Raw genomic sequence first — 27,753 nt, 5'->3', positions numbered from 1 at the left:
CAGGACTCTGTGCAGGCCAGTCAAGTTCCTCCACCCAAACTCGCTCATCCATGTCTTTATGGACCTTGCTTTGTGCACTGGTGTGCAGTCATGTTGGAACAGGAAGGGGCCATCCCCAAACTGTTCGCACAAAATTGGGAGCATGAAATTGTCCAAACTTTCTTGGTATGCTGACGCCTTTCCTTCACTGGAACTATAGGGGTCAAACCCAACCCCTGAAAAAACAACCCCACACCATAATCCCCCCTCCACCAAACTTTACACTTGGCACATGCAGTCAGGCAAATATCGTTCTCCTGGCAACCGCAAAGCCCAGACATGTCCATCAGATGGAACTAAGGAGCCAAGCCCAGCCCCTGAAAAACAACACCACACCATAGCCCCCCCCCTTCCACCAAACTTTACACTTGGCACAATGCAGTCAGGCAAGTACTGTTCTCCTGGCAACCGGCCAAACCCAGACATGTCCATTGGATTGCCAGACAGAGAAGCGTAATTGGTCACTCCAAAGAACACGTCTCCACCACTCTAGAGTCCAGTGGCGGCGTGCTTTACACCACTGCATCCGACACTTTGCATTGCACTTGGTGATGTAAGGCTTGGATGCAGCTGCTTGGCCACGGAAATCCATTCCATGAAGCTCTCTATGCACTGTTGTTGTGCTAATCTGAAGGCCACACAAAGTTTGAACGTCCTTAGCTATTGACTCTGCAGACAGTTGGCGACTTCTGCGCACTGTGCGCGTCACCATGTGCTGACCCCACTCTGTCATTTTACGTAGCCTACCACTTTGTGGCTGAGTTGCTGTTGTTCCCAGTTGCTTCCACTTTGTTATAATACCACTAACATTTGACCGTGGAGTACTTAGTCACAAGGAAATGTCACGGATGGGCTTATTGCACAGGTGACAATCTATCACGGTACCACGCTTGAATTCACTGAGCTCCTGAGAGCGACCCATTCTTTACAAATGTTTGTAGAAGCAGTCTGCATGCCTAGGTGCTTGATTTTATACACCTGTGACCATGGAGGTGATTGGAACACATGAATCCAATGATTTAGAGGGGCGACCCAATACTGTTTGCGATATAGTGTATGTGGTTACTTTTTTATCAGTGTAAGTAATGTCAGTTATTGCAGAAAAAACAAGTTCATAGCAGAAATGTAAAGACTGCTCTGCTCCGTATGCAGTGGACAGATGGGAGAATTGGAGGGTTTAAAGAGCTGAACAATAAGCACATATTGAATGTCTATTCATTCTCTGTATGCATATCTAAGAAATAATAAAAAAAGAACAAAAAAACATCAACTTCAGTTCATAAAAAGCACAGTGAGAGTTTCTAACAATGAAGACAAATCTACACCAACTGAAATGCAGGAAATATTTAACATTGTTGGCCCAAGGTCTGTAGGGTATTTAAAAACTGCAAAACAATGCCTTGGATATTATCAATTACATTAATGCGTGTGAGAAAATAAGTAAAGTATAAAGAAATATGTAATTAAAAGACAATGTATATTCTCTATCGCTTGTAGAGGAACACTATAAAAGTGAGGCAGGAAAGTAAATCTCACATTTAAGAAAATAAACGTTGTTGGGAGAACAATCAATACAGAACTGAGAATCCACAATGAGAAGAACGATGTCCCTTCTCTTCCTTCTGGTCCTTCTATGTGCTCCTCATGGGATGGCTGGTGAGTAGATTCAGGTCAACTGATGTGGTTAAAACTTGGGTGGTCGATTGATTGATTGATTGATTGGGGAGAGCAGACAACATATCCTAGCTTTATCACCCTGTAAAACATTTATGGATCAAACAAGAGAGATGTAGATCCTGCACTTAGAATGTGTGAAAGGTGTATCACCATTGACTTTTATATGTCATTTGTCAGATTTCCAGAAAACTTTATAATAAAATAAATTATGGGTGAAATTACACCAATCTGCCAGCGCAAAAAACAGGTTGTGAAAGAGATAAATACAAACTCCAAAAAAAATTTAAAAAAACTAGAAAAAGCTCAAATCAACACCCTGCCTCAATCAATACCTTAAATATCATACTGTGTAAAAATCAATAAAAAATATAAATTAATATAATTAATGTGATCCCCCCAAAAATTCTTTATTCATATTAAAGTGTCCAAATCAATATAAATAAAGAAAGTCCTTTCTCCCTAATAAATTGTGAAAAAATCAGATATCCAAACGAGATAGTGCTTCCACCATTCACCAGTGAAAAACCAACATCAGCCGCACTCACCAGATGATGGTGAGTAATGCGCCTTTTAGGATGTTTAGGGATCCTAAGCCCCCCTTTTGAAACCTTCAGGGGGCTTAGGATTCAAAAAGGGGGCTTAGGATCCCTAAACATCCTAAAAGGTGCATCATCTGGTGAGTGCGGCTGATGTTGGTTTTTCACTGGTGACTGGTGGAAGCACTATCTCGTTTGGATATCTGATTTTTTAACAATTTATTGGGGAGAAAGCACTTTTTCTTTATTTATATTGATTTGGACACTTTTTAATATGAATGGAGAATTTTTTTTGGGGTCACATTAATTATATTAATTTATATTTTTTATTGATTTTTATTGATTTTTACACTGTATGATATTTAAGGTACTAATTGAGGCAGGGTGTTGATTTGTGCTTTTTTTTGTTTTTTTTCAATTTTTGGTTTAATTTACCTGTGCGCAGCAGCAATCTACAACCTGGGTGTAATTTTTGAAAGTATTCCTGTGCGCTGGGGTTTGCTGTATATTTATCTCCAAAAAATTATTTAACTACATTAATAGTAAAAAAGAAAATCTGAGTATATAGGCCCCTCATAGCTCAGAGTTGGTGACTGGAGCCAAAGAGAATGCAAATCCTATCTATACAAAATAGCAGTGCAGCGCTAACTATTATGAATAATAAAGCATATCCATCATATTGCCTATGTAAGTCCAATCAGATGGTATAAATAAATGGAAAAATGGAAAAAAGCTGATGGTCTTTGAGCGTCCCCGATAGGTGAACCTTAGAAGATGGTGCTCAAAAGAGCAAAACTGTCTCTTACCAAATGTTCTGACCGCCCATTAGGAACAGTCAAAAAGCGCAGTAAGGTTAACACCATGGGTCGTCACAGCAGAACTTCCAACATTTATCGCAATGGCACTACTCCTAATAGACAATCAGCTCCAGCCAAATAGATAGCGATAATCAAGGATAAATAGAACAAAGGAAAAAAGCCATCTCATAGTGTAGCAAATTAATGTAAACAGAACTTTAATCCAGTAGATAAAGTCACATTTTAAAGCTTATACAGAGGCAAAACATAATACCACAAAGTTGTATCCAACTGATATTGTTTCCAACTGACAAGATGGCTGCCATGTGCGCAATGACATCACACGTCATCGTGCACGTGGATGTGGCGGCCATCTTGTCAGTTGGATAGTGCTAGCTTCTTTCTTTCATGGTAATATATGTGCCCTAGCTCAATTATTTATATATTCATAGGTCTAATAAATACCATTTTCAGCTCTGTGTATACAATGTAAAAAATACATTAAATGTTCACAAAAAAGTACTTAAATGTTTAGGTTAATGCTCCATCTTTTGCAAAAAAGGGTGTGGCCAAGCCAATAATACAAATTAGATTTTTTAAAATGTTAATTTTCTCCAGTTTTTAATCTTTTAACTGTTTTTTTTTGTTTCAGAGTTCACCACCTCTCCGAGCTCCAGTAAGTTATGATTCTCTATCCGGAGTTGTACTTCTTTATAAGAGAATTGGGGATACCATTAGGCTGGGGAGGTTGTATTTGTAAAGAAAAATGTTATTTATACTCCCGACTGTCAAACAGGTCCACTTAGAGAAAGAAAGACACTTAAACCCAAAATATTCCTCTGCCATAGGAAACAAGAATAGTTAGATTCAGAGGGGAGTTCAAAGGCACCACATCCCAAAATGTATCAAAATGCCAAGAGAAGAAAGGAAAAGATACAAAGAAAGACAAAGAGGAGGAGAATGAACTCCTCGCACGGAGAACAAAATTAACGGGATTTTGAGGGTGCCATAAATGAAAAAGAGATATAGGCTAAAAATCACAATGTTTATTTTTCAACAGTAAAAAATCTAATATTAAAAGAAATACAGTTGAGTATACCAAACTTAATGGTAATACTTGTTCAGTAATATGTATCCGGTGTAATATTTCTCAACATGTTTCGCCTATTTCAGGCTTCTTCAGGAGATATTAAATATAACACCTACAACAACAAATCATGTTGATTACACAATATGGCAACAGAATAAATACACAGGTGAAACACATTTAGATTAGTACAAGTTATAAGTGATATACATCATATAGATAACTCAAAAATTATTGAATGGCAACTTACCAAATATTTCATAGATGACTCAGGTGAACAATTGGTATATAGAACAGTAATAGTGCAATTTGATAGAACATAGAGTCCTCAAACAAGCCTGGATAGAAAAACGCCTTAGATGGTTGGTAAAGGGGCTCAAAGGCTGCATATGGAGAAATATAAAAGCATCAACTGCCACTGAAAGTTTCCAAAAAAGGCTTGGAAGATTGAGGTGAAAAAAATGTACCTTTAAGAAATAGGGTGGACACCACAGATTGAATACTCAGCATACACAGTTATTACCATCACGTTTGATAGCATAGGGAAAAAGACCGAGCACCACAGGTCCCGAGTTGGATACTAAATATTGATAAAGAGTACATTGGAACAAAGGGAGGGTCACCATACCCACCAGTAGCATAATGTAGACAGTGAAAATAACTACTAAGCTTACCTCAATCAGAATAATTTGGAACACCAAAGGGACGGTGGCAACAGTCAACTGCGCATAATGCAGTGGACCAATCTTCAAACAGGAAAAAGCATACAAATAAATAAAAATAACAAATAAGATAATAACAACTGGGAGACCCGAAATATACCATACAAGCTATAGGCTCAAAATGTATGTCTAAAGTCTCACCAATGTTGCACCAGCACCACGACACCACCTCCCCATGAACCAACAAACTTGAGGCCAAACTGGCTCATTTATATATGAGCCTCTCCTGCCGTGTGTGACGTCATGAAGCAAGAAGTCAGATGGATTCATGAATTTTCATCACTATCTGGACGGGTTGGCAGGTTCGCTGTTTTATTTTTTGTTTTGTTTTTTATGTGATTGATGGGTGTACAGTAGATCATTTGTGAATGATGAAGATCTACATCGCTGGATAACATAGTTAAGAATGTAATTGCAATGCTGATTTTTTTTTTCTTTTTAATAAAGAACCAAAAGGTTCTTTACTCATTTGAAAACGGGGCTGGATATCGTGTGGCCCCCTTATTTTAAAGCAGTACTCCAGATTTTGATAAGTCCCTCCCACACCCTCACAAAGACTGAGCCAAGATTGTGGGGAAGAGACCCTTATCCTCATCAACACTGGGGCCTGCCATGCTGTATACTCAGATTAGGGTCTGGTATAGATTTTGGGAGGACCCCACACCAGCAAAGTGAGAGTAAATTTTTTTTTCATTGGCTTTTGGACCCCCAAAATGCATTACAGGCCCACATCATTCACGATGAGGGTCTGGTGTGTATTCTTGGGGATTCCAATGCCATTTTTTCACAAAACAAAAGGAAGTATGCAGGAAAATAAAAATTACCAGCAATTTGAATGGTATTTTTTCTTTGCAAATATCACTTGCTGTAATACATTGTATACATCCCAGAGATGTGCACCTTAGCTGCAAAGTTTTGGGAATCCCCCAAACAGGTTTGTTAAAGGAATATTATGTTTTTCTTTTAAGCAATATGAAAATCATTGCTCCATGCAAAATAATATTTCAAAATAAAACATTTTTGCATTGCTATGTATTGATTTGCCAACCCCTTGACATTTAGACTTGAAAATGGGATTACTTGATGTTACAGATTCATCTCTCATTGACTTTAATGAGGTATAGATTCAGCACTATTGTGATATGTTTGTTAAACTTCCCTTGAACTGAGCCTGGGTACATTGAGCCCATCCCTACTTACCAGGCATGAAAGGTATCAAGGCCAAATGGACACAATCTTTAGCCAAAATGTGACAGGGCCTACATCCCAGCATATTCATGATATTCATGACAGGGCCTAGCCCCCAGCATATTTATGATATTCATGACAGGGCCTAGCCCCCAGCATATTCATGATATTCATGACAGGGCCTAGCCCCCAGCATATTTATGATATTCATGACAGGGCCTAGCCCCCAGCATATTCATGATATTCATGACAGGGCCTAGCCCCCAGCCTATTCATGATATTCATGACAGGGCCTAGCCCCCAGCATATTCATGATATTCGTGACAAGGCCTAGCCCCCAGCATATTCATGACAGGGCCTAGCCCCCAGCATATTCATGATATTCATGACAGGGCCTACACCCCAGCATATTCATGACAGGGCCTACACCCCAGCATATTCATGATATTCATGACAGGGCCTACATCCCAGCATATTCATGATATTCACGACAGGGCCTAGCCCCCAGCATATTCATGATATTCATGACAGGGCCTAGCCCCCAGCATATTTATGATATTCATGACAGGGCCTAGCCCCCAGCATATTCATGATATTCATGACAGGGCCTAGCCCAGCAACGGGCAAACTACGGCCCGGCAGACCTTTTAATCCGGCCCGCGGATGTGGCTGTCAGGATGTGTGTAGGCGGGGCAGCATGACGAACGTGAGGGGAGGGGAGCTAGGCTCCTCTCACAGTCTGCCCTGAAGACCGGAACGGCGCAGGAACACGGGGAGAGGAACGCGCGGAGCAAAGGTAAGTGAATTGACACAGGGGGGACTTGGCTTACTATTTGGGGGGGAATAGTACTGTAGGGGATGAAATACTATATGAGGGATGAATTAATATGGGGGATGAATTACTATAGGGGGGATGAATTACTATAGGGGGGATGAATTACTATATGGGGGATGAATTACTATGGGGGATGAATTACTATATGGGGGATGAATTACTATATGGGGGATGAATTACTATATGGGGGATGAATTACTATGGGGGATGAATTACTATGGGGGATGAATTACTATATGGGGGATGAATTACTATATGGGGGATTAATTACTATGCTTACTATGGGGGAATATTACTATACTTACTATGGATGACACATACACATCATTCATCTACTCTTGGTCCGGCCCCCGGGTCCAATATATGAACCCATTGCGGCCCTCAAGTCAAAAAGTTTGCCCACCCCTGGCCTAGCCCCCAGCATATTTATGACAGGGCCTAGCCCCCAGCATATTCATGATATTCATGACAGGGCCTAGCCCCCAGCATATTCATGATATTCCTGACAGGGCCTACACCCCAGCATATTCATGTTATTCATGACAGGGCCTACACGCCAGCATATTCATGATATTCATGACAGGGCCTACACCCCAGCATATTCATGATATTCATTACAGGGCCTAGCCCCCAGCATATTCATGATATTCATGACAGGGCCTAGCCCCCAGCATATTCATGATATTCATGACAGGGCCTAGCCGCCAGCATATTCATGATATTCATGACAAGGCCTACACCCCAGCATATTCATGATATTCATGACAGGGCCTAGCCCCCAGCATATTCATGATATTCATGACAGGGCCTAGCCCCCAGCATATTCATGATATTCGTGACAGGGCCTAGCCCCCAGCATATTCATGACAGGGCCTAGCCCCCAGCATATTCATGATATTCATGACAGGGCCTACACCCCAGCATATTCATGACAGGGCCTACACCCCAGCATATTCATGATATTCATGACAGGGCCTACATCCCAGCATATTCATGATATTCACGACAGGGCCTAGCCCCCAGCATATTCATGATATTCATGACAGGGCCTAGCCCCCAGCATATTTATGATATTCCTGACAGGGCCTAGCCCCCAGCATATTCATGATATTCATGACAGGGCCTAGCCCAGCAACGGGCAAACTACGGCCCGGCAGACCTTTTAATCCGGCCCGCGGATGTGGCTGTCAGGATGTGTGTAGGCGGGGCAGCATGACGAACGTGAGGGGAGGGGAGCTAGGCTCCTCTCACAGTCTGCCCTGAAGACCGGAACGGCGCAGGAACACGGGGAGAGGAACGCGCGGAGCAAAGGTAAGTGAATTGACACAGGGGGGACTTGGCTTACTATTTGGGGGGGAATAGTACTGTAGGGGATGAAATACTATATGAGGGATGAATTAATATGGGGGATGAATTACTATAGGGGGGATGAATTACTATAGGGGGGATGAATTACTATATGGGGGATGAATTACTATGGGGGATGAATTACTATATGGGGATGAATTACTATATGGGGGATGAATTACTATGGGGGATGAATTACTATGGGGGATGAATTACTATATGGGGGATGAATTACTATATGGGGGATTAATTACTATGCTTACTATGGGAGAATATTACTATACTTACTATGGATGACACATACACATCATTCATCTACTCTTGGTCCGGCCCAATATATGAACCCATTGCGGCCCTCAAGTCAAAAAGTTTGCCCACCCCTGGCCTAGCCCCCAGCATATTTATGACAGGGCCTAGCCCCCAGCATATTCATGATATTCATGACAGGGCCTACACCCCAGCATATTCATGACAGGGCCTACACCCCAGCATATTCATGATATTCATGACAGGGCCTAGCCCCCAGCATATTCATGATATTCATGACAGGGCCTAGCCCCCAGCATATTCATGATATTCATGACAGGGCCTAGCCCCCAGCATATTCATGATATTCATGACAGGGCCTAGCCCCCAGCATATTCATGATATTCATGACAGGGCCTAGCCCCCAGCATATTCAGGACTCATCCATTTTCTTTTTGTAGGTCTAAAACCTTGTGCAAAAAAAACCAAAAAAAATATACTGGAGGAGAAAAAAGATATACGCACTTAACATGATCAGAGAGCAAGTCTACCTTTGGGATGGGAGGAGGGGAGTTGACTTTCACGATGGGAGGAGGGTGTTGTCTTCTATGATGGGAGGGGGAGTTGACTTTTATGATGGGAGGGGGAGTTAACTTTTATGATGCGAGGGGGAGTTGACTTGTATGATGGAGGGGGGAGTTGACTTGTATGATGGAGGGGGGAGTTGACTTGTATGATAGAGGGGGGAGTTGACTTGCATGATGGAGGGGGGAGTTGACTTGTTTGATGGAGGGGGGAGTTGACTTGTATGATGGAGGGGGGAGTTGACTTTTATGATGCTAGGGGGGAGTTGACTTTTATGATGCTAGGGGGGAGTTGACATTTATGATGCGAGGGGGGAGTTGACTTTTATGATGCGATGGGGGAGTTGAATTTTATGATGGGATGGGGGAGTTGACTTTTATGATGGGATGGGGGAGTTGACTTTTATGATGAGAGGGGGGAGTTGACTTTTATGATGGGAGGGGGGGAGTTGACTTTTATGATGGGAGGGGGGAATTGACTTTTATGATTGGAGGGGGAAGTTGACTTTTATGATGGGAGGGGGGAATTGACTTTTATGATGGAGGGGGAAGTTGACTTTTATGATGTGAGGGGGGTTTCAACTTTTATGATGTGAGGGGGGAGTCGACTTTTATGACGTGAGGGGGGAGTTGACTATTATGATGAGAGGGGGGTTTCAACTTTTATGATGTCAGGGGGGAGTTGACTTTTATGACATGAGGAGGGAGTTGACTTCTATGATGGGAAGAAGTGTTGACTTTTATGATGGGAGGGGGAGTTGACTATTATGATGAGGGGGGGGTTGTGACTTTTATGATGGAGGGGGGTGTTGACTTCTATGATGGGAGGGGGAGTTGACTTTTATGATGGAGGGGGGAGTTGACTTTTATGATGGGAGGGTGGAGTTGATGTTTATGATGCGAGGGGGGAGTTGACGTTATTATTATTACATCGAGTTTATATAGCGCCAAAGGGTTTGCTCAGCACTGTACAATAGGGGGGACAATACATGGCACAGTACAACAAAAACAGACAGCGTACGAGGGGTAACAGGGCCCTACTCTTTCAAGCTTACAATCTAGGAGGGAGGGGGTAGTGGAACAATAGGAAGTGGCTGAGGGGAATGAAGTGGCTGAGGGGGATGAAGTGGTGGGAGGAATGAGGGAGGATGGCCGTTAGGTGAGGGTGGGGTAGGCTTCCCTGAAGAGATGGGTTTTGAGGGAGTGCCTGAATGTGGGGAGGGAAGGCGACAGTCGAATGGATTGGGGCAGTGAGTTCCAGAGGATAGGGGAGGACCTGGAGAAGTCCTGCAGTCGTGCATGGGAGGAGGAGGCCAGGGAGCAGGATAGAAGGAGGTCCTGTGAGGAGCGAAGGGTACGGGTAGGGTGGTACTTGGGGATCAGGTTAGTGAGGTAGTCAGGGGCAGTGTTATGAACGGCTTTGTAGGTCAGGATTAGAAGTTTAAATTTGATGCGTTGGGCAATCGGGAGCCAGTGGAGGGAGAGGCAGAGGGGGGTGGCAGAGGTGGAGCGGGTGGTGAGGTGGATGAGTCTGGCCGCTGAGTTCAGGATGGTCTGGAGCGGGGAGAGCCTGCACTTGGGTAGGCCAATGAGAAGAGAGTTGCAGTAGTCAAGGCGTGAGATGATGATGACGTTTATGATGCGAGGGGGGAGTTGACGTTTATGATGCGAGGGGGGAATTGACTTTTGTGATGCGAGGGGGAGTTGATTTTTATGATGCGTGGAGGGAGTTGATTTTTTTGATGGGAGGTGGGAATTGACTTTTATGATGCGTGGGGGAGTTGACGTTTATGATGTGAGGGGGGAGTTGACTTTCATGATGTGAGGGGGGAGTTGACTTTTATGACGAGAGAAGGCAGTTGACTTTTATGACGTGAGGGGGGAGTTGACTATTATGATGAGAGGGGGTTGTGACTTTTATGATGCGAGGAGGGAGTTGACTTTTATGATGCGTGGAGGGAGTTGATTTTTTTGATGGGAGTTGGGAATTTACTTTTATGATGTGTGGGGGAGTTGACTTTTATGATGTGAGGGGGGAGTTGACTTTTATGACGTGAGGGGGAGTTGACTTCTATGATGGGAAGAAGTGTTGACTTTTATGATGGGAGGGGGGGGTTGTGACTTTTATGATGGGGGGGGGTTGATGTTTATGATGCGAAGGGGGAGTTGACGTTTATGATGCGAGGGGGAGTTGACTTTTATGATGCGAGGGGGGAGTTGACTTTTATGATGCGTGGAGGGAGTTGATTTTTTTGATGGGAGGTGGGAATTGACTTTTATGATGCGTGGGGGAGTTGACGTTTATGATGTCAGGGGGAAGTTGACGTTTATGATGTGAGGGGGAAGTTGACTTTTATGATGTGAGGGGGGAGTTGACTTTTATGACGAGAGGGGGGAGTTGACTTTTATGATGTGAGGGGGGAGTTGACTTTTATGGCGTGAGGGGGGAGTTGACTTTTATGATGAGAGGGCGGTTGTGACTTTTATGATGCAAGGGGGGAATTGACTTTTATGATGCGAGGGGGGAGTTGACTTTTATGATGCGTGGAGGGAGTTGATTTTTTTGATGGGTTGGGGGAGTTGATGTTTATGATGTGAGGGGGGAGTTGACTTTTATGACGTGAGGGGGAGTTGACTTCTATGATGGGAAGAAGTGTTGACTTTTATGATGGGAGGGGGGAGTTTACTATTATGATGAGAGGGGAGTTGTGACTTTTATGATGGAGGAGGGAGTTGATTTCTATGATGGGAGGGGGGAGTTTACTATTATGATGAGAGGGGGGTTGTGACTTTTATGATGGAGGAGGGAGTTGATTTCTATGATGGGAGGGGGAGATGACTTTTATGAAGCGAGGGGGGAGATGACTTTTATGATGCGAGGGGGGAGTTCACTTTTATGATGCGAGGGGGGGAGTTCACTTTTATGATGCGAGGGGGGGAGTTCACTTTTATGATGCGAGGGGGGAGTTGACATTAATAATGCGAGGGGGGAATTGACTTTTATGATGAGAAGGGGAGTTGACTTTTATGATGGGAGCGGGTAGTTGACTTTTATGATGCGAGGGGGGAGTTGACATTTATGATGCGAGGAGGGAATTGACTTTTATGATGAGAAGGGGAGTTGACTTTTATGATGGAGGGGGGTGTTGACTTTTATGATGGGAGCGGGTAGTTGACTTTAAGCAAACAGAACAGTTGACGTTGTTGCCACTTTGTGTAGAGAAGAATGCTTTGCAGGGATCTAATAATTATAAATACATAAAAAATGAATATTATAATAAATAAAATAACTTATTTTCTTCAGGTACTGAAGGCTACAGCTGTACACAGAGGGGTAAGTCATCATGTAAGGCATTTCTGATACAAGAACTCTATTTCCTGAATTTAACTTGGCATCAGTCTCTTTGAGACCCAAATTGGAAGATGGAGAAGCAACCCATGGAGCAAATCTGATGTACTGCAGTGAATGAAGCATGCCGATAGAAGGAGAGAGAAGAGTCACAAAGAGATTTGTGTGATGCTTCTCCTTCGCTGTTCAGTCACAGGGTGGGGATGTGGAGGAGATGGGTGTAAATGGGTTAGCGGGATCAGCAGGTTTTTGCTTTGAAGTAGTTCATTGTGATTGACACAGATCTGCACTGCTGGGCGACATGCAATTATGTTTTAATGTTTATGTGCGTCTATTTACTGTGGTCATTTTTTTAAATGAAGTTGGGGTATATACCCTCCCTTACTCATATAGAGAGATGGATATTTGTCATCCAATTAAAGGGGTTTTCCAGGTACCATTAAGCCCCCCCCCCCCCCCAATGACCACTGTGCCAGACAAAAACATTTTTCCATTGGTACATGTCCAAACATTCAAGAAGTTCAACTTTATCAATTATTATCAATTCTACTGCTGAACTGTCTAAACAGAAAAAGAGAACATGTCACCGCCATCCTGAGCTGACCTGAAGCTCCAGCAACATGCATTTGCCAAATTCAGTGCCAAAAGAGACCCGAGAGACTTTGCTACAAAGTGATTCTAAATATGATTAATAAATTATCAATAGAACATTGTTTTATCTGATCAATTTGTGTTACAGAGGGTACCTCCTTTACTGTATTGATTGATGCGTATATGCTGTATTGGGGACATTCATACTACTTGGAGAAAGGTCTGAATTCTGTATCATCGAGATTCCCCTGTGTCACACGGCAATATACTTCAGTAACCCTGGACTATGCAGGTAAACACGAAAATCAGTACTTTAGTTGTTTCATTGTAACATGTTACAATATTTCAGTGGTATCTGTCTATGAGTACAGGTAAGCTGACCATTGAGGTGAATTTCACAAAGTGTCCATCTGCTCTCAACCCCACATGGACTTCTTCACTGTCTGGCACTGCACTGATGCTCAGCTCTTCCCCCTCCATCCCGGCACCAATGTACAGCTTTTTACTTTTCTGATTCTGAATCAACACTCACTTTTTTTTATCCTTCACCCGTGACTTGATGCACATTTCCTTTCTTCCTGCACCTGAACCGATGCGCATTCTACACCCTACATATAAGGACCTGTGGGATGTCCAAATCCTTTGCCTGATAACTCACTCAGCTCAGTGGTGTATTTAGGTTTCGTGCTGCCCTATGCAACACAAAAATTGGCTCACCCCACAGAGACCCTGACACCGACCAAGACCCCCTCTATCCCATGAAGAGAGCGTGACATTGACGAACAACACCCCAGCCCCCCCACCCGAGAGAGCCTTTTACTACCACCGCCCCCCATACACTAACAAAGCCACCCCCCCACTCCGGCAAGAGATAAGACACTCACCTTCACAGCTCCGGACACGAGTCAGGCTCTGCATACACCATTAACAGCCTGCAGCCTCTCTTAGATCCCCTTGCTGCGTGTGTCCCTTCTTCCTTTCCTTCTTTCAGGGGACGGTACTGCCCCCCTGTAAAAAGCTTCTGCCCCCCAGAAAAGTGCCACCCTAGGCAAATGCCTTGTTTGCCTTCTGTTAAATACACCCCTGACTCAGCCTCTGAAGTGATAGTTAGGAGGGGTTTAGGAACTGACACCCCTTCTCAAACGCATATGGAATTATGGTGACTGTCTACAGAAGGTCCTAGATGTTCCACTGACCCACCAATGTAACTGCTTTGTTGGGACCCTAAACACATCAAGACAAACTGTAATATTTAAAAATAATGACTCTTTCATTTCATCTGCTTTTCTGCAAATAGATTATAGACATAGAGGTAACACACTGTCTGAGCCTTTCATTAATCGGGACCTTAAATAGCTGAAGAATGCTAAACAAGCATTAACCACTTGCCCTCCTGAGGATTTACCCCCCCCCCTCCTGACCAGGCCATTTTTTGCGTTACAGTGCTGCGTTACTTTAACTGACAAGTGCATGGTTGTGCAATGCTGCACCCAAATGAAATTTATGGCCTTTTTTCCCCACAAATTGAGCTTTTTTCGGTGGTATTTGAACACGTGCATTTTGTTTATTTTTTATGCTATAAAAAAAAGCCTGACAATTTTGAGAAAAAAAACAATATTTTGGACTTTTTGCTCTTAAACGGTTCCTGCCCAGCCTATGGCCGAATGGTGGCCAGCAAAAACCCTCACCACTCCAGGTGGATGCCATCTGGCGTCCTTTCGGGCATGCGCAGTTTGCATGCCCACAGAGCCGTGCAGCGGCGCGATCTGTCACCGGCAGTGTACCTTGGACATGGCCGATGACAGATCTAGGTACCAGCCTCTTTGCCGGTACCATGTGACCTGCTGTAACCAATCACAGCAGGTCACATGACAGTTGGATACAATGGATGGCTTCATATCATGCCATCCATTGTATACAAGTGTGGCTAGCTGTGAATGGTCACAGCGATCACATGCACAAGCTGGGCCAATCACAGCCCAGCTGTGTCATGTGATTAGCTGTAGCCAAATCACAGTTAAGAAAACTGCTATCGGGTGGTCAGGAAGTGGTTAAAGTGGCCATAAACGGTTTTTTACCTTAATGCAGTCTCTGTATTAAGGGAAAAAAAACTTTTAATAACAAATCCCCTGGAGACCCATCTCATTCCAGCACTGTGCTCATCTGCAGCAGCTCTTCTACCCTCTACCCACTCTCACAGGCTTGGCTGAGAGCAGTGGGAGCCATTGGCATGTTTATTATTTAATAAAAAAAAAACCTAAAGCTTTACAATCACTTGAACTGTTGAAACAACAGACACTTTGGTCAGAAGTATGTAATGCACAATACAACTTATCGAGTGCAGAGGTCAAGGGTATGTAATATATAGCACATCTTACAGTGTGAAGAGTTCAGGGATATGTAATGGATAGCACAGCATACGGAGTAGAACATGTAATGAGCAGCACAGTTTATTGGGTGTAGTGATCAGGATTATGTAACATATAGTATAGAGTACAACATAAAGCACAGCATACAGAGTGCAGCAGTAAGGAGTAGGTTATGAGCAATGCGGGATAAGAGTGTGATATGTACAACATTCCACTACTTGTTTTGGCCAATCAAATTACTCAGAGATATTTGGCAGTCACAGAGAAGTGATGTAGACTAAACATTTATATAATTAGACTCTTTAAGTGCAAAGTTTTTTTCTGAGCACAGTTGATTTTACCAAACTACATTGCTAAGCTGAGGATATCAAGACTGTGAGGGGCAGTTTTATTCTCTTACCGTTCCTTATGCTACTATTAGTCTTTATAACTTTATTTTGAGCATTACAATTCTACTTCTTAATGAAAGATTAATTATCTTTCAGAAACCAATGAAACCATCACCAACGACAAGAGTGATTTCTTGGAAAGCATAACAGGAAATGAATGGGATGACACTGCTTATATTTACTATTACCATCTATCAAACTGCAATCAGTCCACCCTCTATGGGTTGAAGAGAGCTCTGGAGATTTCCCCTGCTGAGTCCATCATTTGGGTATTTACATCTGGCTCCATGGCAGATTACAATGACACTCGGCTTCTGTCTGATGTTCATACATTGCTGGAGGAAAAGAAGTCCCAAGTAAGAATCTTCCATGCAAAGTCATACATCATCTACGTATCTCTGATCCATAGCTAAACATTTTATTTTTCTCTACAGGTTTTTTTTTTCTATTACCCATGGTGGGATTGTATACAGAGTGCTTCCCAGATTGATTTATTTACTGACATTTCATCTTTTAGTTTTGGAGAATTTATTCCTATGTATTATAATGATTATTATAAGGTAAGATGTTTATTAGAAGTATAGGAAGCATACAGTATTAGTGAAGACAAAAACATTTTGGTGATGGACACTTTATCTATGAGGCTCAAATTCAAATATGTTTAAAAAGAACTTGAACTTAGAATCTAAATTATTAACATGATAAAGCAGCTTGCACATTAAACAGGCAAAGACTTAAATAATAACAAACAATTGCAGCGCTATCTATACATGCATCTTAATGGTATAGCTAAAAAGGTTAATAATAAATGCACATAAGTGGCAGCAAAGTCCATATAGGATTCATATATGCAGGTAGAAGTTGGTGCATAAAGAAAAAAGCCTGATCCAAAGAGAAGACCATCACTTTCTACCCAAAATTGGCCTCTTACCAGAAGGTTTGACCGCCCAAAGGATCGGCCAAAATACACAGTATAGTATATACAACTGATACATCACAAGTTCTTCAGTGCAGACTGCTCCTGGTATAATCACAGACATGTCTCCAAGTTATAGATACTCTGAGTAGCAAACTCTACATCTCATTGCTTTCTCCTTGTATTAGCTTGCTCCTTGTTAGCACATGAATACTGCAGGGCAGTAGACTTTGACAAGCTCCTTGTTCTTCTTCTCTCTCTCCTAGTCTGAGTTCTGATGGGCAAGATTCCTGGTGCCTGGTGAGCACACTATGACCGGGAACAGTCTGCACTGAAGACCTTGTGCTGTATCAGCTGGATATACTATACTGTGTATTTTGGCCAATCCTTTGGGTGGTCAAAATTTCTGGTAAGAGGCCAATTCTTTTGGGTGAAAGGTGATGGTCTTCTCTTTGGATGAGGCTTTTTTAAAATTCAAATATACTGTATATATCTGTAGACTGCTTTAGAGATAATAATTCACAATGCTCAGAACTTCCCTGGGTTCAGTTCAGCAGATGTTTGGTGAACTTCAAAGAATTTCAGATGGTAAACCTCAACCCAAACACCATTAAAATGAATGGAAAATGAATCTGTTGAATTAAAAATGCCAATTTTCTGGGCTAATAGGTAAGGGAGCATAAAAAATAGTTGGGGGGGAGTAGGCACTGCCCTTTTAAATAACATGACTGGTGGGTGTCCTAATCCTGCCTGTGAAGGGGTATCTCTGTGATGTGCAGAACATGCTGCAGTAGCACTGACATTTGCAAAGGAAAAAAAGTTTTAAAATTGCTGGCAATTCTGTGTTAAAAAAAAACAGCATGCAGCCCCCCCCCCCTTCCAAGGTTCTGCTATGTCATGAGGTTGTGCCTCTTTCTCTCTCTTTTCTTGTTTTACAGTATTTGGTTTCCCAGCAGATATCAAATTGACATTAGACAATAGCCCTGCCTCTAAAATCTTTTTAAGTACATTCAGCATTGCTGTTTGTCTTGCTTTTTATGTGATTTTGTACATATTTGGTCCATCTAGTTCATGTGTACCACCAAGGGTTATGTACTACTCCTGTACCAAGATATTTTGTTAGTTGTTATAATATTTTATTACATTAATTAATTGCCTTCAAGGTTAATCCTGTCCTAACATATTTAACACAAGCCCCTGGTGGCCACAGATATATTTTACAAGTGATTAGTGTTCAGGATAGTACGTCCTCAGAAAAATTTATTTTTGTTTGTATACACCACAATATAATCTATTTTCCTATTGTATTAAATGAGAGTGAAGCGAGTCACTTTCTAATTTACACTGTTTAATTTACCCATTAGAACTTTAACCACTTGAGCTCCGGAAGGGTTTACCCTCTTCATCGTCAGCAAATTTTGTGCTATTTAGCACTGTGCTACTTTAAGTGATAATTGAGCGGTCATGCAAAACACTATATGCAAATGAAATTTATATAATTTTTTTCCACACAAGTAGAGCTTTCTTTTGGTGGTATTTGATCACCAATTGATTTTTTTTCACCATATAAATGAAAAAAAAATGAAAATTTGAAAAAAAAAATTTTTTTTTTACTTTCTGCTAGAAAACATATCCTATATATATATCTATATATATATAAATCTATATATATATACACACACACCGGTGTGTATATACAGTGGGGATCGAAAGTTTGGGCACCTCAGCTAAAAATTTGTATTAATGTGCATAAAGAAGCCAAGGAAAGATGGAAAAATTTCCAAAAGGCATCAAATTACAGATTAGACATTCTTATAATATGTCAACAAAAGTTAGATTTTATTTCCATCATTTACACTTTCAAAATAACAGAAAACAAAAAAATGGCGTCTGCAAAAGTTTGGGCACCCTGCAGAATTTATAGCATGCACTGCCCCCTTTGCCAAGCTGAGATCTGCCAGTGTCATGGATTGTTCTCAATCATCGTCTGGGAAGACCAGGTTATGTCAATCTCAAAGGTTTTAAATGCCCAGAGTCATCTGACCTTGCCCCAACAATCAGCACCATGGGTTCTTCTAAGCAGTTGTCTAGAAAACTGAAAATAGTTGACGCTCACAAAGCTGGAGAAGGCTATAAAAAGATAGCAAAGCGTTTTCAGATGTCAATATCCTCTGTTCGGAATGTAATTAAGAAATGGCAGTCATCAGGAACAGTGGAAGTTAAAGCAAGATCTGAAAGACCAAGAAAAATATCAGACAGAACAGCTCGCAGGATTGTGAGAAAAACAATTCAAAACCCACGTTTGACTGCACGATCCCTCCAGAAAGATCTGGCAGACACTGGAGTTGTGGTACACTATTCCACTATAAAGAGATACTTGTACAAATATGGTCTTCATGGAAGAGTCATCAGAAGAAAACCTCTTCTACGTCCTCACCACAAAAATCATCATTTGAACTTTGCAAATGAACATATAGACAAGCCTGATGCATTTTGGAAACAAGTTCTGTGGACCGATGAGGTTAAAATTGAACTTTTTGACCGGAATGAGCAAAGGTACGTTTGGAGAAGAAGGGGCTCGGAATTTAATGAAAAGAACCTCTGTCCAACTGTTAAGCATGGGGTTGGATCAATCATGCTTTGGGGTTGTGTTGCAGCCAGTGGCACAGGGAACATCTCACGAGTAGAAGGAAAAATGGATTCAATAAAATTTCAGCAAATTTTGGATGGTAACTTGATGCCATCTGTGAAAAAGCTGAAGTTAAAGAGAGGATGGCTTCTACAAATGGATAATGATCCTAAACACACCTCGAAATCCACGGGGGATTACATCAAGAGGCGTAAACTGAAAGTTTTGCCATGGCCTTCACAATCTCCTGACCTCAACATAATTGAAAATCTATGGATAGACCTTAAAAGAGCAGTGCGTGACAGACAGCCCAGAAATCTCAAAGAACTGGAAGACTTTTGTAAGGAAGAATGGGCAAAGATACCTCAAACAAGAATTGAAAGACTCTTGGCTGGCTACAAAAAGCCTTTACAAGCTGTGATACTTGCCAAAGGGGGCAGTACAAGATATTAACTCTGCAGGGTGCCCCAACTTTTGCAGATGCCATTTTTTTGTTTTCTGTTATTTTGAAAGTGTAAATGATGGAAATAAAATCTAACTTTTGTTGACATATTATAAGAATGTCTAATCTGTAATTTGATGCCTTTTGGAGATTTTTCCATCTTTCCTTGGCTTCTTTATGCACATTAATACAAACTTTTAGCTGGGGTGCCCAAACTTTCGATCCCCACTGTATATATATATATATCTATATATATATATATATATATATATATATATATATATATATATATTTTTTTTTTTTTTTTAAATCTAATGTCTTCATAAATTTAGGCCAAAATGGATTCTGCTACACGTCTATGGTAAAAAAAAAAAAAAAAAAACTCAGTAAGTGTAAATTGATTTATGTCAAAGTTATAGTGTATACAAACGATGGTATTTACTGTATACTGCATTTCTTGTTTATTGTATTATACTGCTGTAGTAATGACAGCGATCAGCAACTTATAGTGGGACTGTGATGTCTGGCCGGCAATTTGACGCTCATTGATGCTGGGGGGGAACTGACTAACTGATCAGTGATAATACTATACACTGTCACTATACCAATGACACTGGCAGGGAAGGGGTTAACATCTATAGGATAATCAAGGGGTTACCTGTGTGCCTAACAAGTGTTAATGAATGTATTATGCGCTGCTTTTTACTAAAAATCTATTTTTAAAGAGGTTTTTCTCTCTGTACAGAGCCCTGTGTTCTTTGTCAACACAGGGCTCTTGGCTGTGACTGGACACAGCTGATCAGCAGGTCCTGGCCATGAATCAATGGCTGGGACCTGCTGACAAAACCCTGCTGAGTCTAATCCCACCGGGAGGTGGGGAGGGGGCTCCTGAACCCAGAAGAGAGCAGAGATGTACAGGTATGTCACTGTGCCTATGGGAAATGCTCATCCACAGTACAATGCGGGTGGGTGGTCTTAAAGTGGTTTTAACAGGATAGGCAATCAGACTAGTGATCAGACACAGAGTAAGTGTAACTTGCAGTTTACTAAACAGATGGAAAGTTAGAAGTAGTAATGAGCCAAATACCCAGGGTTCTCATTAGGGGGGTGTTTGCAAACCTAATGAAAGTTTGAGTGCCAGATCCGAACACCCCTGAAGCCAAAACCTGCCTGTAAAGTGACACATCTGTATTATATATATATAGCCTTCTACAGCAAAATTGACATTTACAAACAAAAACCCTTAAATTGCAACTACAGTCAATGACAGCTTCCAGCTGCTTTGTTCTGTTTGAAAAAAGAAAATGGCAAGTGATTCCATTTACCTATAGCAAAGGGTCTGGTTCGCATTGTATGGAGGACCATTGTTTTTTTTCTTGTTTTTTAGTTGAAAACAGGAGATTATAACAGGAGTCTACTAACCTGTAAGTGACAACTGAGCTTTCCTGTTAATATTGTAACTGGGATATGAGTGCTAGCAGGGTTAAGGGTGTGCCGCATGTATGCAGCAATGGAGCAACAGCTCCAGGATGGATACCGCTGCAACAGATGTTAGCGGCTTGCCCTTCTGGAATCTCGCGTTAGAGGTCTGGAGGAGAAAGTTGCAACACTGGGCAGAGCTATCAACCTTGAAAGGGGTCTTCTGTTCTCTGAGCAGGTAGCTAATGGGATTGATGTGGAGACTAATCAGGATTATCAGGTAGGAAGATGGGTTACTGCAATGAGAGGGAGTGGTAGGGGCTCACAGAAAAGGAAGGCTGGCCCTGGGTTTGAGCACCCAAACAGATTTGCCCAGTTGGATGAAGATGTGGGGGTGGCAAGCTCAGGGGTGGCAGCCCTGGATGTCACTGCTATTCCTAACAGCCGGGAGGGCAGACCATCTGGGAGGGGTGGTGAGGGTAGTGCAGGAAGGCCTAGACAGTTGATCAGAAGGACTGATAGAATAATTTGTCGCCAGGATCGCCTCAACCGAATGGTTTGCAGTCTCCCTGGTGCCAGGGTTCTGCATGTGGTGGACCGAGTTGAAAAATTACTGGGAGGGGCTGGGCATGACCCAGCTGTCTTGGTTCATTTTGGAACCAATGACAAAATACATGGAAGATGTAGGTTCCTTAACAATCAATTTAAAGAACTAGGCTGCAAGTTGAAGGGAAGGACCTCCAAGGTGATATTCTCTGAAATATTACCTGTGCCATGCGCAACTCAGGAAAGACAGGGGGAGATTAGAGAACTCAATGCATGGCTGAAGACCTGGTGTAAGAGAGAAGGATTTGGGTTTCTAGAACACTGAGCTGACTTTTCATTGGGGTGTAACCTATATGCTAGAGATGGTCTGCACCTAAATGGAAGGGGGTCTGCTGTGTTGGGGGAGAGGTTTATTTGGAGGCTGGAGGAGTATTTAAACTAGGATCGAGGGGGGAGGGAGAATTAGATTATAATGGGGAAGACAGATCAGACAGGGGTCAGTACTTATTGGTGGGTGGAATGGGGAAAGATGGGGGGAGGCTATGGCAGATGATAAGAAGGTTCCCATGTTACAAACAACCAGTGGAATTGCTACCATTTGTATGAAAATAAAAAATATGCAAAATACGTGTGAACAAGGTGTCAATTAGAGATGAGCGAAGTATTCAAAAATTCGATTCGACTGATTCGGCGAATTCGTGGAAAAATTTCGATTCGAGTCGAATATATTCGCTGTGAATTTAACTTAAAAAAGGGTGTTTCTAGGCTTCAGAGAGACTTAATATTAGTGCAGAACACTGTACCTTTAATTTAAATGCCCTTGGAGTCTGCTGGGGAAGAGAAATAATACTGTCAGTCAGTATGACATGCAGATGAGTGCCGTCGATCTTAGAATCACCGCACACTTCACTCATTTGGGCAGTCAGAACCAGAGTGTGGAGCCACAGTGTGGCGGTGGAGGCAGCAGCAATGGGAGGCCATACAGCACCCTATGACAAAAATGGAAACCACCAGCAGTGTGAGGAGACCTGAAAGTGGCACATGGCAGAGTGTGGCGATAGAGACAGCAGCAATGGGAGGCCGTACAGGGACCCATGACACACTCTGGACCTGGCAGCAGCATGAGGAGGCGGTACAGGGGCACATGACAGATTACGGGCCTGGCAGCAGCATGAGGAGTCGGTACGGGGGCCCATGGCAGATTACGGGCCTGGCAGCAGCAATGGGAGGCCGTACAGGGACCCATGACACACTCTGGACCTGGCAGCAGCATGGGGAGGTGGTACAGGGGCCCATGACAGATTACGGGCCTGGCAGCAGCATGAGGAGTCGGTACGGGGGCCCATGACACACTCTGGACCTGGCAGCAGCATGAGGAGGCGGTACAGGGGCGCATGACAGATTACGAGCCTGGCAGCAGCAACTTGGACAGGAGGACGTTCAGCTTCTGCACCGTCGGGTGCGTGCTCGCAAACTGTTGTCTCTTGGAAACGGATTCCAAGAAATACTGCTGACGGAATCCGTGAAGAGGAGTAGCAGGAGAAGGAGCATCTGAACGAGCGGAATATGCCAACAAGCGACAACAGGGGCCCATAACAGATTACGGGCCTGGCAGCAGCATGAGGAGTCGGTACGGGGGCCCATGGCAGATTAGGGGCCTGGCAGCAGCTATGGGAGGCCCGTAATCTGCCAGCACCCTATGACAAAAAATGGAACCCACCAGCAGTGTGAGGAGACCTGAAAGTGGCACATGGCAGAGTGTGGCGATGGAGACAGCAGCAATGGGAGGCCGTACAGGGACCCATGAGAGACTCTGGACCTGGCAGCAGCATGAGGAGGCGGTATAGGGGCCCATGGCAGATTAGGGGCCTGGCAGCAGCTATGGGAGGCCCGTAATCTGCCAGCACCCTATGACAAAAAATGGAACACACCAGCAGTGTGAGGAGACCTGAAAGTGGCACATGTTTGGGGCATGATTCATGGCGGATTTAGTCAGTTGTGTCAGGAACTGGTGGTTTGAAATCCAGACTAATCCACGCCTGATTCATTTTCACAAACGTGAGTCTCTCCACACTTTGGGTGGACAGTCGTGTCCTCCGCGGAGTTGCAATACCTCCTGCCGCACTAAACATGCGCTCCGATGCCACGCTACTGGCCGGGCATGACAGCCTTTCAAGGGCAAATTCAGCTAGTTGGGGCCAAAGGTCAAGTTTCGTTGCCCAGTAGTCAAGGGGATTGTCTACCTCGGTTGGCAGGGTGCTGTCCAAGTAGGCCTAAGCCTGTTGTTTGAGGTCCTGCTCCAGGTCCACCTGATGCTGCTGCTGCTGCGGCTGGTTAGTAGTTTCCTCACTGCGCTGGTGAAGAAAGCTACTCATCATCGACTGCAGACTGAGGCAGCTGCTGCTGGTGGAGCTGCCACTGCTCCTACCACCCCACCCCTCCCCTGCTGCCATGGCAGCGGAACGCGAGCGCACAGGGCCCACAGTGTCTGAGGATGGACGTTGGCGCAGACAGGCAGAGACCAGCTGACTACATAGGTGGTTTTTATAGTACGTTATTTTGGCCTCCCTCTCAGCAGGTGTGAAAAAGGCCACCATTTTTGAACGGTAGCGAGGGTCCAACAAGGTGGACAGCCAAAAGTCATCCCTCTGTCTGATGGTTATTATTCGGCTGTCGCTACGCAAGCAAGCGAGCATGCTATGGGCCATTTGTGCCAAGGAATGCGAGGGACTCCCTGCCTCCATCTCCACAGCATACTGCCACAGTGCGTCTGGGTCCTCTGTCTCCTCTTCCTCCTCCTCTACCAGATGCTCCTGCTCCTCCACTCCTGTCCGCTGAGTGGAAAAACCACCCATTTCACTCAATAATTCCTGAGCACCAATGTCCTCCTCTACCTCCTCCTCTTCTTCCTGTCCTGCCCCCACAGGGGTCATGTGGCGTTGAGATCTGTGCGCCACGTCTACCGCACCCTGACCAGCCATTGTTAACAGCATTTGTTCCAGGACGTGCAACAGAGGAATGACGTCGTTTATCCCATAGTCCTGCCGACTCACGAATAGCGTGGCCTCCTCAAAGGGCCTGAGCAAGCGCAGGTGTCACGCATGAGCTGCCAATGGCTGACATCTAAGTTACACAGGGAGTACCTTTATCCGCTTTTAACATCAGGAAATCTGTGATGGCCTTTTGCTGTTCGTAAAGGCGGTCTAACATATGCAGAGTTGAATTCCACCTTGTTGCAACGTCACAGCATGAGGAGTCGGTACGGGGGCCCATGGCAGATTACGGGCCTGGCAGCAGCAATGGGAGGCACCTAATCTGCCAGCACCCTATGTCAAAAAATTCAACACATCAGCAGTGTGAAGAGACCTGAAAGTGGCACATGGCAGAGTGTGGCGATGGAGACAGCAGCAATGGGAGGCCGTACAGGGACCCATGACAGACTCTGGACTTGGCAGCAGCATGAGGAGGCGGTATATAGGGGCCTATGGCAGATTAGGGGCCTGGCAGCAGCTATAGGAGGCCCGTAATCTGCCAGCACCCTATGTCAAAAAATTCAACACACCAGCAGTGTGAGGAGACCTGAAAGTGGCACATGGCAGAGTGTGGCGATGGAGACAGCAGCAATGGGAGGCTGTACAGGGACCCATGACAGACTCTGGACTTGGCAGCAGCATGAGGAGGCGGTATATAGGGGCCTATGGCAGATTAGGGGCCTGGCAGCAGCTATGGGAGGCCCGTAATCTGCCAGCACCCTATGTCAAAAAATTGAACACACCAGCAGTGTGTGAGGAGACCTGAAAGTGGCACATGGCAGAGTGTGGCGATGGAGACAGCAGCAATGGGAGGCCGTACAGGGACCCATGAGAGACTCTGGACTTGGCAGCAGCATGAGGAGGTGGTATAGGGGCCCATGGCAGATTAGGGGCCTGGCAGCAGCTATGGGAGGCCCGTAATCTGCCAGCACCCTATGTCAAAAAATTCAACACACCAGCAGTGTGAGGAGACCTGAAAGTGGCACATGGCATGAGACACTGTGGACCTGGCAGCAGCATGAGGAGGCGGTACAGGGGCCCATGGCAGATTAGGGGCCTGGCAGCAGCTATAGGAGGCCCGTAATATGCCAGCACCCTATGTCAAAAAATTGAACACACCAGCAGTGTGTGAGGAGACCTGAAAGTGGCACATGGCAGAGTGTGGCGATGGAGACAGCAGCAATGGGAGGCCGTACAGGGACCCATGACAGACTCTGGACTTGGCAGCAGCATGAGGAGGCGGTATAGGGGCCCATGGCAGATTAGGGGCCTGGCAGCAGCTATAGGAGGCCCGTAATCTGCCAGCGCCCTATGTCAAAAAATTGAACACACCAGCAGTGTGTGAGGAGACCTGAAAGTGGCACATGGCAGAGTGTGGCGATGGAGACAGCAGCAATGGGAGGCCGTACAGGGACCCATGAGAGACTCTGGACTTGGCAGCAGCATGAGGAGGCGGTATAGGGGCCCATGGCAGATTAGGGGCCTGGCAGCAGCTATGGAAGGCCCGTAATCTGCCAGCACCCTATGTCAAAAAATTCAACACACCAGCAGTGTGAGGAGACCTGAAAGTGGCACATGGCATGAGACACTGTGGACCTGGCAGCAGCATGAGGAGGCGGTACAGGGGCCCATGGCAGATTAGGGGCCTGGCAGCAGCTATAGGAGGCCCGTAATCTGCCAGCACCCTATGACAAAAAATGGAACACACCAGCAGTGTGTGAGGAAACCTGAAAGTGGCACAAGTTTGAGGCATGATTCATGGCGGATTTAGTCAGTTGTGTCAGGAACTGGTGGTTTGAAATCCAGACTAATCCACGCCTGATTCATTTTCACAAACGTGAGTCTCTCCACACTTTGGGTGGACAGTCGTGTCCTCCGCAGAGTTACAATACCTCCTGCCGCACTAAACACGCGCTCCGATGCCACGCTACTGGCCGGGCATGACAGCCTTTCAAGGGCAAATTCAGCTAGTTGGGGCCAAAGGTCAAGTTTCGTTGCCCAGTAGTCAAGGGGATTGTCTACCTCGGTTGGCAGGGTGCTGTCCAAGTAGGCCCAAGCCTGTTGTTTGAGGTCCTGCTCCAGGTCTACCTGATGCTGCTGCTGCGGCTGGTTAGTAGTTTCCTCACTGCGCTGGTGAAGAAAGCTACTCATCATCGACTGCAGACTGAGGCAGCTGCTGCTGGTGGAGCTGCCACTGCTCCTACCACCCCACCCCTCCCCTGCTGCCATGGCAGCGGAACGCGAGCGCACAGGGCCCACAGTGTCTGAGGATGGACGTTGGCGCAGAAAGGCAGAGACCAACTGACTACATAGGTGGTTTTTATAGTACGTTATTTTGGCCTCCCTCTCAGCAGGTGTGAAAAAGGCCACCATTTTTGAACGGTAGCGAGGGTCCAACAAGGTGGACAGCCAAAAGTCATCCCTCTGTCTGATGGTTATTATTCGGCTGTCGCTACGCAAGCAACCGAGCATGCTATGGGCCATTTGTGCCAAGGAATGCGAGAAACTCCCTGCCTCCATCTCCACAGCATACTGCCACGGTGCGTCTGGGTCCTCTGTCTCCTCCTCCTCCTCCTCTACCAGATGCTCCTGCTCCTCCACTCCTGTCCGCTGAGTGGAAAAACCACCCATTTCACTCAATAATTCCTGAGCACCAATGTCCTCCTCTACCTCCTCCTCTTCTTCCTGTCCTGCCCCCACAGGGGTCATGTGGCGTTGAGATCTGTGCGCCACGTCTACCGCACCCTGACCAGCCATTGTTAACAGCATTTGTTCCAGGACGTGCAACAGAGGAATGACGTCGTTCATCCCATAGTCCTGCCGACTCACGAATAGCGTGGCCTCCTCAAAGGGCCTGAGCAAGCGGCAGGTGTCACGCATGAGCTGCCAATGGCTGACATCGAAGTTACACAGGGGAGTACCTTTATCCGCTTGTAACATCAGGAAATCGGTGATGGCCTTTCGCTGTTCGTAAAGGCGGTCTAACATGTGTAGGGTTGAATTCCACCTTGTT

General features: G+C 44.5%; 1 protein-coding gene across 1 annotated transcript in view; it reads left to right on the top strand.

Moving 5' to 3' along the window:
* The first annotated feature begins 1,575 nt into the window (after positions 1-1,575).
* LOC149453981 (uromodulin-like) overlaps positions 1,576-27,753 on the top strand; it is an 83,383-nt gene continuing 57,205 nt past the window's right edge. Inside the window, exons 1-6 of the mRNA XM_089687967.1 lie at positions 1,576-1,695; positions 3,702-3,725; positions 12,363-12,392; positions 13,147-13,290; positions 15,853-16,112; positions 16,191-16,316. Coding sequence (XP_089544093.1) covers positions 1,632-1,695; positions 3,702-3,725; positions 12,363-12,392; positions 13,147-13,290; positions 15,853-16,112; positions 16,191-16,316 — 648 coding nt within the window. The 5' untranslated portion in view covers positions 1,576-1,631. The remainder of the gene's footprint in view (positions 1,696-3,701; positions 3,726-12,362; positions 12,393-13,146; positions 13,291-15,852; positions 16,113-16,190; positions 16,317-27,753) is intronic.

The sequence above is a fragment of the Staurois parvus genome, unplaced genomic scaffold (genome assembly GCF_062004578.1).
Source record: "Staurois parvus isolate SC_StPar_1 unplaced genomic scaffold, SC_StPar_1.0 ptg000442l, whole genome shotgun sequence".
Lineage (NCBI taxonomy): Eukaryota > Metazoa > Chordata > Amphibia > Anura > Ranidae > Staurois > Staurois parvus.
This window is presented reverse-complemented; position numbering and strand designations above follow the sequence as displayed.